The following is an 18408-nucleotide window of genomic DNA, read 5'->3' on the forward strand; positions in this document are numbered from 1 at the left end:
CCTCTGAAGCTAGGGTTTTAGTCAGCTTGTCTGCCTGTTAGCTGCGATAGACGGCTCTGGGTTGAGGCATTACTCTGAGCCTTCGCCCAGGCTGTCCACAGCTGTGTGTCAGCTTCCATACTCTACTAGCATAGCTTCAGAGGTAAAAGATGACGGTGTTCTGGCTTTTCCCCAGCCTGACATATAGATCCTTCAGTGTCCTTGAGACACTTCAAAGCCTCCATTTTGCTATCTACCTAGCTCCTCCCACATCTTTTTTTCCACATTTGCTGAAAAAAAATTTTTTTAAAGTCTGTACCCACGTGCTGTCCTTGCACAAGCAGTCATGTCTGACCTTTTTTGCCTTTGCATGTGTTTTAATGAGTTCTCACCATTGCTGCAATAAACACTGACCAAAATAAAATTGGAGGAGAAAAGGATTTATTTGGTGGCCTCCTTTATACAGCCGAAGTCTACTTGCCTAGAGGTGGTATCAGCCACCACAGGCTTGGCCCTCCCGCATCAATCAGCAGTAAAGAAAACAGCCACAGACACAGCAGGCCACTCTGCTGGGGGCAGTTTCTCATCTGAGGCTTTCTCTTCCCTGGTGTCAAGTTGACAGATGAAACTGACTATGACAAGTGCTTTCAATAAATAGTTGCTGGGGCTGCTCCAAGCAGATCCTGAGCTCAGCTCTTAGACGGGTCAGCTGCACAGAACCTCATTCCTTGAGCCTGATCCACAACCCCCACCTAACAGCACATGAACTAAGAAGAGGGGTAGAGGAGACAGTTAAAATGCCAGCTTCCTTGCTCCAAAGCTTGGCAGTTTCTCATTCCTGAACTTTGCTAAGGTTAGTTTTGGTTGGTTTTAGCTTGTCTGCCCATCTGTCTGCCGTCATCTTTCCCTAACTTTGTTGCCAACTTTAGTGGAAGAACAGTTTTGGTGTTCCTATCCTGCTGTTTTTGGTGACTTCTCTGTTTTCCCAAGTTTTACGAACATGTTCTAAATCCTTGTTGGTAAATTGATTGTTCATGACTGTGTTCCCATTTCATCATATGTTAAAGTGTGTGTGAAGGGCTATGTGGTGTTATGTGCTTATCTGTGCATGTGAGGCCAGACATTGACTTCAGTGTCTTCCTCTGTTGTTCACCTAACTTTCTGAGAAAAAGTTTCTCAGTAAACTTGGAGCTTGCAGTTTAGCTAAACTAGCTGGCCAGCAAGCCCTGGAGATCTTTCCCTGCCCAACCCCAGCCCTGGAGTTATCTATGTAGCCTACCATGCCCAGTGTTTTTTATGGGCATCAGGAGCCCAAACCTAGGTTCTACACTTGAACAACGAGAACTTCACTCACTAAGTCATCTCTCCAGCCCCAGATGTTGACTTCTCTAATCCACACTTGTTCACCACAGCTGGGGTAGGAGCTCCTGCCTCAGAGAATAGTAAGAGAATAATTTGTTCTATATCCCACTATTGTAAATTTTAAGAAATTGTAGAGTCTATTTCTCCTACATTAAAAGTCTTGATCTCTTTGAATTTACTCTTGTATAAATCACGATGAATGGAATTAACATTCCTCCTGGATGTTTAAACAAGAGACACTCTATTTTGATTATTTATTTGGTGTTGTGGATCAAATCCAGGACCTCACATAAGTGAAATGCATGCTACATTGCTGTGATCTCCCCCTCTCCCACAAGCAGATGCCCTTACCAACTTTGGACAATAAGTATTTACCATCATTAAATCTCCTCTGAGTAATAATGAATTGTAAGGCTAGGTATGGCAGTGTATGCCCAAGTACCAACACCAAGAAAGCTGAAGCAAGAGGATTCCATTAGCTCAAAGCCAAGTGTGGGCTACCTGCTAAGACCCTGTCTCAAAAATAAATAAGTGGCTGGAGAGATGGCTCTGCAGTAAAGGGTGCCTGCTGTTCTTGCAGAGGACCAGTTTTGGTTCCAGTACTCAAATGGTGCTTTACACTATCTGTAACTTCCAGGGAATCCGATGGTCCCTTCTGTTCACTGTGCACACACATACATGCAGGCAAAACACTCACATTTAAAATAAAATGAATATATTTAAACTGAACTAACTAAGAGTGGTGAATCATGGCCCTGCCTTGCTCTTGCTTTGGGATGACTTGGTTCTAATCTGAAGCCTTGCCACATCAATGGCTCCATTGAGCTTAGGCAGACCATTTCCCTCATGGGAAGACACTTTCTATATTTTACCTATACACGGTGATAACTGTTTCAGTCTTGCCTATGCTGTGGGGTACAAAATTAACCGAGGTAATGCCTATTCCAAGGGCCATAGATCCTGTAAAATATGGTGTAAAATGGCAATCATGAGAGGGAAAATCATAGCAGTACTTTATATCTAATGGTGCCTGCATTATGTCAGCACATGGCAGGAGGCTGATAAGTGCTGGAGTGTTTGAGAATCTCTATGGCATTTTTGTTGAGCTAAGTCCTCTATCGTAGTCCACCAATCAAAGCACTGCAAGTAGCTGATCTCTTGGAACCTGTAGTGAGATAGGAAAGTATAATAATAAAAATAAGACGAAGCTGCTGGTGGTGGCAGTGCATGCCTTTAATACCAGCACTCGGGAGGCAGAGGCAAGTGGATCTCTGAATTTGAGTCTAGCCTGTTCTACAGAGAATGGCTGGGGTTATACAGAGGAATGATTATGATATGATATGACTATGACTATGACTATGAATAAATAAAATAAGGGGAATATATGGTATGATAAACAGCAAGAAGTACTTGAAAGAAAGAAAAAACAGGCTAGAAAGTGTGTTGGGGGGGGAACACTCAATGGGGTGCCTAGAAAGTCACTAGGAAGGTGACATTTCAACAGATTTAAAGGTGGCGAGAGAATAGGCTTGTAGCTCTGGGGCAAAACCAAAGGCCTAAGCAGAAGTCAGTGTGGCCCTAGCACGGTGAGCAGAGTGAGGGTACTGGGTAGGGTGAGGGGGGGCTTCAGGGGAGTGAGAAGCAGGAGCTGGATCGACCTCATACAGCCTGCCACTGCCTCAACCGGAAGGAAGCTAGACAGCCCAGGGAGGCTTCCAGAGACCGAGTCAGATTCTGACAGAATGCCTCAGTGGCTCCAAGAGAGATCAGAGAGAGAAGGCCAAACCCTCAGGCACCACTTAAGACATGATCAGAGGCTGTATTGATGGTAGTGGAGGACAGTCAGATTCTGGGTCTGCCTTAACTTGGGGAAGAGGCTTGTGGGGGGATTGGTGAAATGTGAGGTATGGAATCACAGTCGTGAATGGCTCTGAGGTGTAAGCTGAGCAACTTCTTTTGCACATGGGGAAACTGAGGCCTAGAGTACTTAGAGGTCCCTCACACTGTTGGAGGGACTAGACCAGGACCTGCCCGTAGCCCAGGCACTGCAGTGGGCTTCTTTCTGTATAGAAACAAGAACTGTGTGGGGAGGGGTTGAGGCCTACCCACAGGCTCTGACCAGTCTGCTCCTCTTTGTAGAGGGAAGCCCAGAGAGATGCGCAGCCCCACCAGGTGGGCAGCCTCACCCTCTGACTGCCCACTGGTGCTGCGGAGGCTCATTCGCAAGGAAGACATCCGGGCTGGCTGCAAATGTATTGTGAAGGCACCCCTGGTGTCCGACTTGGAGCTGGAGCGCTTCCTGTCTGCACCCCGGGACCCCAACCAAGTGCTGGTGTTTGGGATAATGTCGAGCCAGGATCCCACCCTCACCGCACAGCTGCAGTGGCTGCTGGATACACTGTATAGCCATCGGCAGCAGGGTCGTTCTTCGCCCTGCATCCAGGTTGGTCCAGGGCCATGTGAGGAGGCCTATCAGGCTAAGGCTAGGGGTGCAGAACCTAAAAAGACCCCTACTGTATGAGGATGAGTTAGATGTCTGGCAGTTCCTTTTCTTTCCAGGGCCTTGGCACACATTCCCCTTTCAGTCTGGAGCATTTTGTCACATCATCTCTCTTCTGTTCATTCTTCTCTTCCGGGATGAATGTCCTCTGGTACCACACTAGGGCAGGTACTGCTTCTGCCCCTTGACACAAGGTCAAGGCACAGCCCTTTCTTTCAGAGCTTTTAGCAGTTTATGTCTACAACTGGTGTGAATGTCCAAGGCAAAGACAATGCCCACTTCCCATGTTCTCACATTACAGTCAATGCCTGTGGGCTGTTCCCAGGTCCCCCCAGATTGTTAGCTTGTGCCAGGATCTGGATACCTACCACTGGTTCAGCAGGAGCCAGTCCCAGGATAGCTGTAGCTACAATGGGCCCTTGAGAGGACCATGACAGAACAGCTCTGGAATGTGTGACTTCTGCTTCCTGGGGTCAGAATGAGCCTCCTAGGATGCTCAGGACTTTGGCAGGCAGTTGAGTGTCCCTGGTAATGGCTTATATAGGGATGAGAACAATTTGAGGTCTCAGTTTAAGTCTAAGGGGTATTGGAGCATAAGGGTTAGGGTCCAGAAAACCTCCTCCCTCCCTTTAGAGTGTTCTTAAGTCCAACCTCATCATGCTGAGTGTGCCTTCATTCAAATGGTATCAGAAATGGTGAAAGGCTGAGTCCCCAGACTCCTGTGCGAGGACTTCTTCCAAGGTGTCTTTCCACTTGAGCCTGTTGCTGCAGAGTTCTGAATCTGTGTGAGGACCCTGAGGTAGGGATTTACTCTAGGAGTGCTGCCTCCCATGTGTACCCTCAGGCCTGGATATTAGCCAGTTCCAGAAGCTCAAAATTTAGAACCTTCCTACAATCAGATGCCCCTTCCCCATTTCATTTCCAGTCTACTTCAGTCTAGAGAATGCTCCTTAAGAACCTGCTCTGGGCTCACCTGTTTCATGGGCATTTCTCATGGGAATGTACAGTTGGCTATAGTTTATCTGAGGGCTATTAATTATTCACTAATAATTATTCCCAAGGAATAAGATGCTTGGGTGTCTAATTATAGCCACAAGCAATGTGAATGGGGCCAAGATCTGACCTGAAGCAGGAGATGGGGAAGTGGCAGTGAGTCTTGGAGGCAGGCTTGGAGGGTAGCGGTGGACCTCATGGAGAATTGCCTTCTGCCCAGCTAATAGCTGCTCATTCACGCTCAAATCCCACAATGACCAAAGACCACGAAGGGGTCAAGAGGGGCAGCCAGTGAGAGGTGGGGTAAAGGTTCCTCTGGGCTGGGCAACGTAGCAGCGCTCCCATCTTCAGACCGTCCAGAGCAAGGACATCATATTTTACAGATCCCAGGGCCAATCTAGTGGTGTCATGTAAAGAGGAGTCACTCTAGTGATGACTTCCCCCACAGAAGGCTCAGAGCAGATCTGGACACCTCCTCTAGGGACAGTGATGGATGCGGGAACGTTAACGTGTATCTTCTTGCCTCAGGGTGACCAGTTCTCACATGTCTATTTGGCAGTGCCAGCATGACCCTTACCGCCTGCTGCGGTATGACCTGGACAGCCCCCTGCAAAAGGATCCGCCCCTAATGGTGAAGAAGTTTGCTGTGATACACGGGATGGTTTTGGTGAGCAGGGGCCTTGCTAAGGGCCGGACATTCACCACCAGCCCCTACTGTCTCAGCTAGATCAGAGAGAAGACGACCTAACAGTCTTCTACCATCCACAGTGAGGCCCAGAGTGGGACTGACTGAGAGTCACCCAACAAACTTCCACCCCCCATCCCAGGAGGGGTTGGGTGACATTCACACAGAGAATCAAGTCTACTCTTCTGATTGTTATTAAATTATACTAAAATATTCTCAAACCTTATATGCCTATTGAAAACTCAGGTATACAATCTATAAACTAATGGCGCCTTTATATCCCCTGGGCTCTTAACTCAGTTATCTGGCACTAAAGTCTGGAGCCCCTGCTAAGCCACACCCACCTAACATTATAGTGTCCAGGCTTTGCTGTCTTTTTCTACATGCATATTTGAGGGCAATGCCTTTCTTTCCAATAACAGAGTACCTTTCCACAGCTTGAGCATGTAACCCTTGAATTTTTACCTTGTTATCACTAGCCTTGCTGCTTTTAGCAGACAGTTAGGTTCTCTCCCCCCTCTCCCTTCTCCCTGTTTTTTCCTTCATAATAATGTTAAGATGACTAACCATGCCTAGTCATCTCTAGACTGGTGTCCATGCTGGAGAATGATATACACAGAGTAGAGGGTGTGAAACCCCCCATTCCATAGGACGAATGGAATGCACAAGACCAGTGCATCTTGATATGTGATTTTGAAGTGAGCAGGGTAGACAGCTGAAGGCAGGAGGGTAGGAGTCTGTGGGTGGGTAAAACCATGACCTTTCTGCACCCCAGAGGAGGTATGAAGTAGAGGCTCCTAGTAGGGGCCAAAACTTGGCAGTTTGGGCTGCCCTGGGACTCAGGAGGGCCTGTGCAGGGCCAGGCTCAATCATGTGTTCCTTGGTAGTGCACTTTCTCATGCTTGCTATCAAAGGCCTGAATCCAAAACCATCTCTAAGCAGCCTGTGGCCAGCCCAACTAAGACTTGGAACTTTGCTGTCATTATAGTCAGGTTACTATGTCAATATACTGAGGGTGCTTATTTCATTTCTTTCTTGCTTTCTGACAGATGTTTGCTGGGGGCAAGCTCCTCTTTGGGGGCTGTGTACTAAATGGCTACGGCTTTAGCAAGCAGAATCTTCTAAAACAGATCTTCCGGGCTCGACAGGATTGCAAGATGGGCTACTTCCTGCCAGACAACTACAAATTCAAGTAAGACTGGACAAGCCATCCCAGAGGGACAGTGGGTGGGAGAGCAGGTGGTGCCAGAGGGTGAGAAGGGGAAAAGCCAGAGTACAGAAGTGGGGTGCAGCCTCTCTACAGTCCCCGGAGCAAACAGAGGGCTCTGCAGGTGGGCAGGGGAAGAGGGAAGAGCAGGCAAGAAGATGTTTACAAGGACACGCTGTTTGTCTCTTTGAGCCATAACTTTGGCTAAAGGGCCATGTGGGAACCAGAAGGCACTGCTTCTTTGCCCAGTGCCCCACTCTGCTGGAGTACTGGAAACATACCTTTTGGGGCAGGAGGTCGAGCCATAGCTCTCATCTGCAACTTATGTACACATTCAGCTTGGTTTCTGCTGGGTTACCAGGTGGGCCTTACAGACACAGTCATGGTAGAGTAGGCTTAGGCATGAGCATCCAACTAGGCGCTGCCTCCTACTAAGCATGTCCGGGCTGCCTCTGGTGAGTGGTAGAAGGCAGTCTCTGCGCTCAGGACACTATAGCCTAGTCCAGGAGGAGCCTGAGTTTCATGCTAACATCTGCATCCAGCGAGCACTAGCAGGTTCCAGATGCTGCTGTGATCTGTAGTTGCAGGTTCCTGGGAGACTTGCTCGGTCAGGGGTCCCAAGCCACAGTGGGAGCCAGCTTTACCCTGTATTATCTGGTAACTGTCAAGTAGTCATGTGGGCTCCCAAATCTTTATTGCTTTGCCCTTAAAATGAAGATAACACTCAGTCTTGCAAACTTTTAAGGATTCCTCAAAAAGTGTTTGTTATCAAGCTCTGTAAGTGGTAAACAGAGATCCAACCTAGGATAATTGTTATCAGTAATATCCGTATGCAGGCCTGAGCCACCTGTTGAACCACCCCCACAGCACCAAGTTAAGTCCATTCCCACATAGGCCTGAAGATGTCTATCTTGTTTGTTTGGTTGGTTAGTTGTTTTATCAAGAATGGCTTCTGTCTGTTCTGTCTGGCTGTCCTGAAACTTGTTCTATAGGCTAGGCTGGCCCCAAACTCAGAGAACAACCGGCCTCTATTTTCCAAGTGCTAGGATTAAAGGTGTGTGCCACCATACCTAGATGCAGTTTTCTATCTTGATGCCAGCTCCCCCGAGGGAGCTGATTTGGGTTTTGTCAGTATACTTCACCCTGAGGTTGTGGATTCAGTCATGGGAAGTCCCTGGAGCTCACAGCAAGTGACCTCAGTATTTTGGAGTACTTGGTAGAGAAGGCAGGAGGAGAAAAAGCCTGTGAGACTAAGGCAGACAGAGAGAAAATCCTGAATGTTCTGAGTCTCCATCATTCAGAACACAAAGAGAAGAAGGTGGTAGAATTGTTGGAGACCAGACATTGGCAAGTCCAGGTTGTTGTGAAACTGAGTCTTAGAAGCTGTTCACAGTTTAAAAAAAAATGTGCCATATATACATAGCACTTTTTTTTAAAGGTACTAGAAACCAGGAAATAAGATGGATTTATTTACACTTTGAGAAAACAAGGAGGTGTCTAATTATTGTCCCCACTGTGCCTGTTTGAGACAAAGGCTATGACATAAGAAAATGTATGTATGATCCCAGAGCTCAGCCTTCTAACTCAAGTCTCTGCGTCCTAGGTGGGAGGGCATACCAGGCTTGTAGCCAGATAGCCTTGGTGGGAAGCACATGTGGAATATGGTTCTTAATGAGCAGCCTGAGTGAAGCTGTGTCTACCTGCACACAATACTGATGGCACTTACCCTTCTTCACTAGGGTTGGGGACAGCAAAGGGAGGGCACATGTGGTTTGTAGGTACCAATATCTGTAAGCAGAGAGGTGCTACACTCCACCAAGGACTTAGGTACCAGAGGGACCAGGACAGGGCAGTATGAGATAGTCATGGAGGCTGAGCGGATGGGAGAGAAAATGGTTGGTCCCCAGGAAACACACAGGGCTTAACCTGCAGCAGCTCCAAAAGGCACATGTGTGTATAGGAGGCCCCAGTGTAGTAGTGAACCGGCTAATGGAAATGTCCCTGTCTCCCTGTACCTGGGTCCTTATCCCACCCTCCTTCAAGAATGGAGTGGGCGGCCAGTAAGGACAACCACCAGGAGGTGCCTTTGTTGCCAATTTGGGATTAACAGATTTAAATTGGATTAAATATCTTTAAGCTGGTTGGCAAGGCACATGCGTTTTGACAATTTAAATGGATTGGGTCTGATTTCTTGGTAGCAGATGCTAGCCAAGAGCTCCTTCAGCTCTGAAAGTGTCACAGCTTAACAGTTCTTAGAGGGCAGCAGGGCACCAATCCAGAGCAGCCCATGTAGAGCAAACCTGCCTGTCAACAGCAGGAACACCCACAGCAGCAGGTCTTAAAAGCTGGAAGCAGCTCCAGAATGAATTCCCATCTGCTGCAGAAGTAGAGGCTGCTGGTCATGTCCCAGAGGCTAGCTCAAATGAACTTTGTGCGTAGGGATAGTTCTGTCTCCTGCCTGTCTTGAAGACAGCCTTCACTGAGGGTAGCTTTCCTTCAGTGAGGATGAACAACTGGCTGGAGCCCAAACTGAAAAGCCTTCCTTTTTTAGATTCCTCCCTCCAGCAACAGTTCTCTCTCAGAAATCCCCAGAACATCTGATTGTACTGGGTACTCTCTGGACCCTGATTGGCTGGATGTGGAGATACAAATAAAGTGAAAAATAGGACCAATCAGGGAAGAGTTGTTAAATCTGGTTGGGGAGGGAGAAGAACACTTACCCCTCCCCCAAAGTTGCTAACAGTTCACAATCAGGTTGAGGAGACTGTCTACAGAGGCAGGGACACTTGAAAGACAGTTTTGTTGTTGTTGTTGTTGTTGTTTGTCTATTCCTGCTTGCTATGGAAGCTCAGTAGGGAGATCTTGGTCAGGCTGCTGCTTTTACTTTTGTGACACAGAGTATGCAGCTGTGTAACTCTTGCAAGTGTGCTTGTGATGTCCTGGGGCCCTTTGCTGCTTGTAGAACATGACATGGTCATCAGGGAGAGGAGAGTGGAACTGTGGGCTCCAAGTTCTCTGTTCTCTATTGCTAGAGTCTGATTGGGTGTCTGTGTATAGAAAATCAACCCAGGACCCTGAGCTAGGAGATCCTGGCACAGCACATATACGTTACAGAAGGAGAAACTGAGGGCCAGCAAGGAAAAGGATGTGCTATAAATAGGAAATAAATCCAAGCTGCACTACAACCATGACCTTTGTCTTCGCGGCACCTCAATCATGGCCTGAAGGGATGGGACATAACTATCTCAGGGTTGTTTTTACAGGAGACAATCAAAATCTATCAGAAACAGCCACACTTTGCAATAACAAAAACAACTTGGAAACACTCTTGGCCCCCTAAGTTGAATGCTGTGTAAACTGTAATATGTTCAGTGGACCACAGAGATCATTGCAAACTGTTATGAAATGTGTAAAAGACAAAGTTCTTTGTAAATTGCCCACATCCCTGATAAGTCAGAGTGGGAAGTGGGAGCTGCAGAGTGCCCTGTGAACGAGAAAGCGTCTCAGAAACTGCTGGGCCTCCTCTCAGACCGGCTCCTCCTGAGCAGCAGAGCTCACTGCAAGCTGTCATGAGCCATGCACAGTGCCCAGTCACCCGCACAGCACTCGGTAAGCCACGGCAATCTGCGAAGGACAGGGCATCTTAGGGCTTACAGACTGCAGGGAGACCCCGTAAAGATACTACGGAATGGCTGTACAAGAACCTTAAAGGGTTTGTGAACAGTCATGATTTTTTTTAAAAGCATGTTCTTTTATTGAAAAGGTAAATAAAATATTTTATGATAAAATTGAAGATTTACATGGAAAATATTTCTGATAAAATAGAAGAGATATATAGAAAATCATGTTAAAATAGATTTTCATTGAAAATTAAAGAGTAGGATGGTAGATATAAAAAACATTGCTAAATTAATTGAAAAAGGAAGTAGAACATTTTATGATAGAATAGAACATTTTATGATAGAACTGAAGATTTACATGGAAAATATTTCTGATAAAATTGTAGAAAAATATAGACAAACATGTTAAAATTAAGGATTATCAGGGAAAATTTTATATAAATATAATAATGGTAGGTATAAAAGTATTCCTAAGTTCATTGAAAGTGGAATTATAAACATTTTATGATAAAGTTGAATATTTACATGGAAAATATTTCTGATAAAATTGAAGAAATATATAGAAAAGCATGTTAAAATTGAAGATTATCATGGAAAATTATACAGATAAAATGGTAGGCATAAAAATAATTCTAAGTTGATTGAAAGTGGAATTTTTAACATTTTCATGTAAAATTAAAGCTTTACATGGAAAATATTTCTGATAAAATTCAAAAATATATAGAAAAACATGTTAACATTGACTATTTCATGGAGAATCATACAGATAAAATGGTAGACATAAAAACCTTTCTAAATTAATTGAAGGTGGAATTAAAAACATTTTGTGATAAAATTAGAGATTTACATGGAAAATATTTCTGATAAAATAGAAGAAATACATAGAAAAACATGTTAAAAGATTTCAAATGATTTCCCCTTTTCTGGGTCCCCACTTCCTGCAAGTCCCACATATCAATAAAAAAAAGATAATTGTTTAGATATTTAAAAAAAAGAAAAACATGCTAAAATTGAAGATTATCATGAAAAATAATGGGGATAAAATGGTAGACAAAAACATTACTAAATTAATTGAAAGAAGAATTACATTTTCTGATAAAATGGAAGATTTACATGAAAAGTATTTCTGTTAGTCTGTCTTTTTATTGGGGAACTGAGTCCATTGATGTTAAGAAATACTAAGGAATAGTGATTGTTGCTTCCTGTTATTTTTGATGTTATTTCTATGTTTGTGTGGTTATCTTCTTTTGGGTTTGTTGTAAGAAGATAACTTTCTTGCTTTTTCTAGGGTATAATTTCCCTCCTGTGTTGGTGTTTTCCATCTATTATCCTTTGTAGGGCTGGATTTGTGGGAAGATATTGTGTAAATTTGGTTTTATCATGGAATATCTTGGTTTAAACAGATTTTTATGAACATCAAGTGAAGGTTTGGATGCACTGTGGGCGCTTCCATTTATGAGGGGGCTTTTCACCTCTGTGTCACTGAATTGCACCCCTCTCTTCTGCCCACCTTAGGAGAGGCAGGGCCAGCTGAGTCGCAACAGGAGGTGGCCAGGGACTAGTGAAGAGAGGTGGCCGCAGCAAGCCGCCATGTTCCACAGGTTCATGTGCTGAAACCCTTAGCTCCACATGATGGTGTCAGGAGGAGTGTGGACTCTGGGAAGTGACTAGGCCACAAGAGCAGAGGCATCATGAGTGGACTCAATACCTACAAACCAGCTTCTCCCTTCTGCCGTGTGACAAGAGTGAGAGACTGCCGTCCACGAGGGTCAGCAGGCACTCAGTCTTGTGGCTCCTCGATGATGGACTGACTGCCAGTTTTGAGGACTGAGCACAGTTCATGTCCATGGTCTGTTTGCCCTGCAGGCATGGTGCTTTCAGAGCAGCCAGCATAGCCAAACCGTGGGCTTGAGCAGCAGATATGTGTCATCTCAGTTCTGGGGGCTGGAAACTGGATCCAGGTAGAGCTGGGCCATAGTCCCTCTCAAGTCATATTCTCGCCTCTGGCTTTGGTGACAGCACTACCCCAATGTGACACTAGTCATGCAGGATTAGGGGCCCACCTCAGTCCAGAATGACTATATCTCAACTATTGTGTCTCTGCTGATGCCACATTCTAGGGTCCCGGGGTTGGGAATTCCTCATATGAATCTGGGGGATACGTTTGGCCGACAGCATGGCATGATGGTCCCTACTCAGCTCTCCTTTGCAAAGCCATCTGTAACCTCTGGGCATTGCCCATGATCAATGTGGCACGGACCTAGGAGCTGGTGGCCCGAGAAGGAGGGCTCTGTGGTTCTTGACAGAAGCTAAACTGACCTCCAATGGTCGTCAGGTTCCAAAAACAAACACTTCCTCCCTTGTAACAACTGGGAAGAAGAGTGTTTTGCTAGTCTCTCTAGGGTCTGTAACAGGGTGGGATAGCACTCAGTGAACTCTGAGCTCTCACCTCTGACCCCTAAGCTATGTCATCTTGTCACCCTCCCCTGCAGCATGTCAACTTATATCACAAACCTGGATGATGCTGAGTCAACTAAAAGACCCCCATCCGACGATTATGAAGGAAGTGTCTCTTCAGTGGCGCTTGTGGACAAAATAGAAAAAGAACCTTCTCCCTCCCCTGAGAAGTATGTTTCCCCCATGACTCTAGTTGGCAGATTAGGGGTGGCTTACTACAGGATTCCCTAGTTTGTATACATGCCATGAAGGCCTACCATAGCGTGCCTTATGCCTTGGTAATCTGTGTCCCTGTGGGTGTAGGCCAGGCCAGCACTTGAACAACAGCCCGTTTTGCACAGTGTCATACCGGGTGTCAGGGCTGTGCACTGGGCGATACCCTTTGTAACAAGGCCCCAAGTCCAGACTTATCTATCAGAAGGATGCAGGATGCTCTCAACTCTAGCAAATTCTTTGGTGATGGTGACAGGGAACCCAATACCAATTCCACAATGTACCCTTTCCAGAAAGATAGAAAAGTGCTAGGATCAGATTACTGACCCAGGATGGAGCTGTCCCCTGCCATTTGCCCTCCAGGGCCATGCCCTTGTAAGCTAGGCCAGGCTCCCTGACCCTTGATGCCCAGCACCTGCATCTTCCCACTGTGTATTTAGGTTTAAACCGCTTGAAGTGGAACCAGAGCCTTTCACCAAAACGAGGAGGAGCAGTAAGAGGACTACTGGCTTTAAGAAGTTAATCTCTAAGAAGTGATGCTGGGATAGCCAGCTGCCCTCCCCACTCCCAGCCCCACCTCCTGGTCTCCCATGCCCCTTCAATAAATGCATGTGCCTCCAGAGTCTGGATGAGGCGGTGGGGGTGGAACAGGCCCAGCTCTGACTCCAAGAAGGCCAGAAGTCCCCACAGCTAGTTTCAGGCTGCGTTCTTGAAAACTTGCTATCCCCAACTCAGAGCTTTCTCTGTGGCCAGGAGTAAGCCTGAGACTATCATTCTGGCAAAGAAATGTCTCATGGCCAAGGGCCTGCCTGCTCAACCATTCAGCAACCCTAGGGAGCCTCAGCAGGGGCTGGACTGTGCCTCCCATCCTCTGTTGAGTGGGAAAGACTTCTGGTAGAAAGAAGAGGAGAGAGGAAAAGGACAAAGAAGGGGAAAAGAGACTGAAGGAATGGTGAAAAGAGATGAGAAAGCAGGCAGGAGAGAGAAGGATGGAAGGGCAGTTAGGGATGCCAAAGGAGGAAGGAGAACAGGAAAAGGAGGAGTGGGCTGAAGGCCAGAGTCCGGCAGACACCTTGCAGGTTCTCATTCCCATTTAGTCCAGCAATGGAACATGTGGGTACACTGGACTCTAGTTTCCCTGAGTTCATGGTCCTGGAGCATCTTTATCAGCATCCAGAGGCCCCAGGCATCTATTCTCTGGGGTGCTTGTTGCCTTGCCCCTTACCTAGGAGAGAGTCGGATCACTCATGACTGTATGATTGGTAGGAACCATATCCCCATAGCAAAGATTGTGGAGGGTCTGCCGTGACCTTTGTGCCTAGAATAGAGTCCAAGTCCCAAACTCCAGGCAGCATTTGGTGATGCATTTTACAGATAAGAGCAAGAAGGCAAAGGGCTAAAGTTCTGTTCTGTCTTTGTAGATAGGCACCCCAAACGTGGTGAAGGTTAGAACCAAGGCCTCTGCTCAGGCTACAGTCTGAAACAAAGCCTCAGACCTGCACCTCTCTAGCCTTTAGGCCGCGGGCTCAGCTGTGCTCACATAGCTATGCTAAGTGCTCTGTGCACACAAGAGGCAGGGCAGGTCCTGGTGCTATGCAGGATGCTTGTCACCCTGGAGGGGTGCCTGGGAATAGGAGCACCTCCCCCTGGCAAAGCAGGCAGTGAGTGTCCTGTCTGGAGCAACAGCACCAGAGTGCTCCTGGAGGAGGAGGAAGAGGAAAGGTAGGAAAGAGGAAAGCCTTACTTCACAGAAATGCCAGGAGAGAAAGGAAGGCTTTCCTCACGGTGGCTCTCACGAAGGCAGGAAGGAGCTGCATTGTCTGAGCTGTGATTAGTGTATGGGCTTCCTAAACTTTTCCCATTTGGGACCAAGAAATTTTTTTACATAACCCTGGTCATATAGATATGCAAATCAAACATTTACTGATAATAATAAATGTATTTAAAAAAACAATTCTTTGGCATACATGTGACTTTCCATTTATTAAGGATGAAAGCAACTTTGCATCTTTGTGCAATGAATGTGTTTATATAATCTTGCCTGAACATTCAAGGCTGTAAAACTTACAGCATCTTGTCACTCTGAAGATTTGATAGGTACTCTGATTTTATAATCATCAATGCTAAGAATCAGCAATGCTAAGAACGCCACTTTATACTTAGGCAGAAGTACACTTAGGGCCATTTTAGAAATGGTTGGCCAATTTTAAAATAATGCATTATGTCCAAGTAATATTTGTCCTAGAGATACAAAGTTGGTCTAAAGTCAAACAACAGCCGCCATCACTCCGCACATAATAGACCAAAGAAGAAAAACCAAACACTAGCTTCACTGGTGAGGAAATGCAGCAGATACTATCTCAGCAAATCAAAAATAGATCAACACCTCAACTTCAAAAGGTTGATGAAAAAAACCTTCAGCAAACACGTTCTTCACGCAGACTCTTTCAATGCCAGTGAGGTTGGAAAGAAGATAAGGGTGCCTCCAGCCCGACCACTGACAATGTGCACTGGAGACCTGAGTCCCCCCACAAAAGAAAGCAAGGGACGGGACACAAGAGGACCAAACGGAGTCACTGCAGATGACTGTTCTCTACCTAGAAACCCCAACAATCGATGGGTAATCATCACAGCTGTGACACTAGATAAAAGTATAATACCACAAAAGGCCCAGGACCAAGGTGCAGGACCTGTGAGTGATGTGGAGTCCTGAGCAGGAATGATGGCCATCGATGCTCTGATCCCAGAGTGAACTGAATCTGAAAGGAGGAGGCCGCCCACGAGAAGCCCAGCATGCCAACCCAAAGCCATCGAGGCGCACCACAAAGTAAGGCTCCTAGCGGCTGAGGCCCCTGATGCCTCTCACCTACTCCCTTGAGTATCTCCTTCATAAAGTAAAGCCATTTCCTGTGCTCTCCCTCCCAGCTGTGCTGAGACTGGGCAAGCAGCTTGGGCTTCTGGGTCTCCGTGTCTTCATCCATAAAATGTAATGTGCTAGGATAGCAACCCCAGATACAATGCAGAGAATGCCTTTAGCTTGGGTTTGATATATATATATATGAGAACAATTTATAATTATTAAGCACATCCCCCTATTGCCATTTCCACAGTAGCAGGGCCCACCTACCTGTGGGTTGTCTCCTACGCTCCAGTATCAGGAAGGGTTGAAGAGCCTGGCTACCAGCCAAGCAGAAATAGTATTAGCTTTGAGCAACATAGCATCCCCATATCTGTGCAATCTCCCTCCTCCAGCCCAGCCTTTGGAAATGAAAGCCTAGCCCAAGCAGAGGCTCCCAGTCTCCTAATGACCTCAGTCAGGGAGAGTGGGTACTCCCTCTCAGCTCCGTCAGCTCCCCAGCTCAAAGAAAGCTCTGAGCTGCCCTAAAGCTGTCAGTTCACATGAGGGAGAGACTGGGTTGTGCCCACTGCTGCTCCAATTTGAAGGAAAGAAAATAGGAAGGCTGAGGGGTCCTGAGGCAGAGAACAGGTGCTGGGATGAATCGCTGTGGTCAGGGCCCTGGGTCTTGCCTTATGCTGCTGTGGACCAGAGCAGGAAGTTTCCAGCTGCAGACTATGGTCCATTACTGAGCTGAAGGATGTGATCCACATTTCGAAGAAGATAGCTGGAATAGGAAAGGGCATGGTGCATGGAGAAAGGTGGCAGGCTTGACTTCAGCCACCCTGAGTGTGATCTCTGACACACAGGCTCTGAAGCACACACTACCCCCTGGCCCCAGCCATCTGTGTGTGTGACCTCAGATACTCCATTTAAGTGACTGTTGTTGGAGGACCAAGTTTACTGAGAAGGGGATTTTGGATCAGAAAGAAAAGCAAGCTGAGCAAGTCATGAAGAACAAGCCATTAAGCAGCATTTCACTGTGGCCTCTGCTCCGGTTCCTGCCCCTGGGTTCCTGCCTTGAGTCCCTGGCCTGTCTTCCCTGGGTGATGGACAGTGATGTGGAAGTATAAGCCAAATAAACCCTTTCTTCCCCAAGTTATTTCTGGTCATGGTCTTTACCACAGGCATAGAGAGCAAGCTAAGAGTTTGTGTGGTGTATGCGCATGTGAGGGTGAGTGTGCACAGCTGTGTGTCCAGAGAGGCCAGAGGGGACATTGGGTGTCCTGCTCTATCGCGCGTCACCTTATTCCCTTGAAGACAAAGTCTCCATAACCAAAGTCAGGCTGTGACCATTCTCCTGTCTCTACCCCAGACAGTGTAAGAGTTTTGAACTCAGCTGCTCATGCTTGTGCAGCCAGTGCTTCTGCCCACTGAGCCATCTCCTAAGACAGATCTTGGTCATTCTAATAGGCATGTAACTGTACCATTGTCTTTAAACTGTGTTTCCCTGATGGGTTTCTTTCTACAAGTCATTTGCCATCTGGATCTTTTTCTTAAGTGTAGTGTCTCTTTGGGTGTTTGATCTGTTTTGTTAATAAGGTTGTCATCTCCTCATTATACATACATATATATATATATATATATATATATATATATATATATATATATATATATATGTTTTATTATATATCACATAATTATAAATATTATCTGTGTATTATATATTATGTAAAATATATAAATTATATATAGTACAGTATATATTTATATAAGAGTACACCACACACACACATACACACACACACACACACACACACACAGAGCTGGAATGGAACCTAGGGCTTTGCACATGCTAGACAAGTACTCTATCTTTGAGCTTCAGGCTCAGCCCTTGGACAACAGTCTCTTATTGGATTTGGATTCTGTACCTCTTCTTACAGTCCGTGGCTGTCTTCTCATTTTTTTTTTTTTGTATTATGTTTTGCAGAGCAGAAAATTTAAAGTTTTTCTTCCATGGGCCACATCTTTGCAGGTGTAGCTAAAATGACATTGTCATAATCAATGCTATTTGGATTTTCTCTGGAGTTCTGTAATCTGACTTCTTACACTTTGGCCTAAGACCTATCTGGAGTTAGCCTCTGTGGCCAGCTTAGGTCCTGCGCAGATTCACTGGTGGGTATACGCCTGCGCTACACTGCTTTCATACACAGCATATCACCTTTGCTCCTCTGAATGGCCCGTTCACAGAACTTACGTGGCTTCAGCTATAGGATCTCTTCTTGTTTCAGTCTGTTTGCTTGTTCTTCACCATGGCCTCAGAGACTTGATGCTGACTGTGAAGCATCGAAGTCTGGGGGTGTCTCCAAGCTTTGTTCTCCTGTCATTTTTCAGAAGTAGAAATGGAAACACCACAATGTGAAGTTACTTGCCCAGTGTCGCAGCCTTTTTTCATGGCTGCTGGGAAAGCATGCTGATGCAGTCACTTGAGAAAGCATTAAACTCAAATCTCTTGACTACACAGCTTGCATTTGGGACCTAGATTAAAACAGGAAA

The 18408-nt window shown here is 46.1% G+C and overlaps 1 protein-coding gene across 1 annotated transcript in view; it reads left to right on the forward strand.

Moving 5' to 3' along the window:
• The window catches only part of C2H3orf20 (chromosome 2 C3orf20 homolog), a 42603-nt gene extending 28516 nt beyond the window's left edge, over positions 1–14087 (forward strand). Inside the window, 7 exon segments of the mRNA XM_052172617.1 lie at positions 3481–3784; positions 5394–5501; positions 6569–6711; positions 12213–12247; positions 12250–12307; positions 12839–12973; positions 13457–14087. Coding sequence (XP_052028577.1) covers positions 3481–3784; positions 5394–5501; positions 6569–6711; positions 12213–12247; positions 12250–12307; positions 12839–12973; positions 13457–13553 — 880 coding nt within the window. The 3' untranslated portion in view covers positions 13554–14087.
• The last annotated feature ends 4321 nt before the right edge of the window (positions 14088–18408 follow it).

The sequence above is a fragment of the Apodemus sylvaticus genome, chromosome 2 (genome assembly GCF_947179515.1).
Source record: "Apodemus sylvaticus chromosome 2, mApoSyl1.1, whole genome shotgun sequence".
In the NCBI taxonomy this organism is placed as follows: Eukaryota; Metazoa; Chordata; class Mammalia; order Rodentia; family Muridae; genus Apodemus; species Apodemus sylvaticus.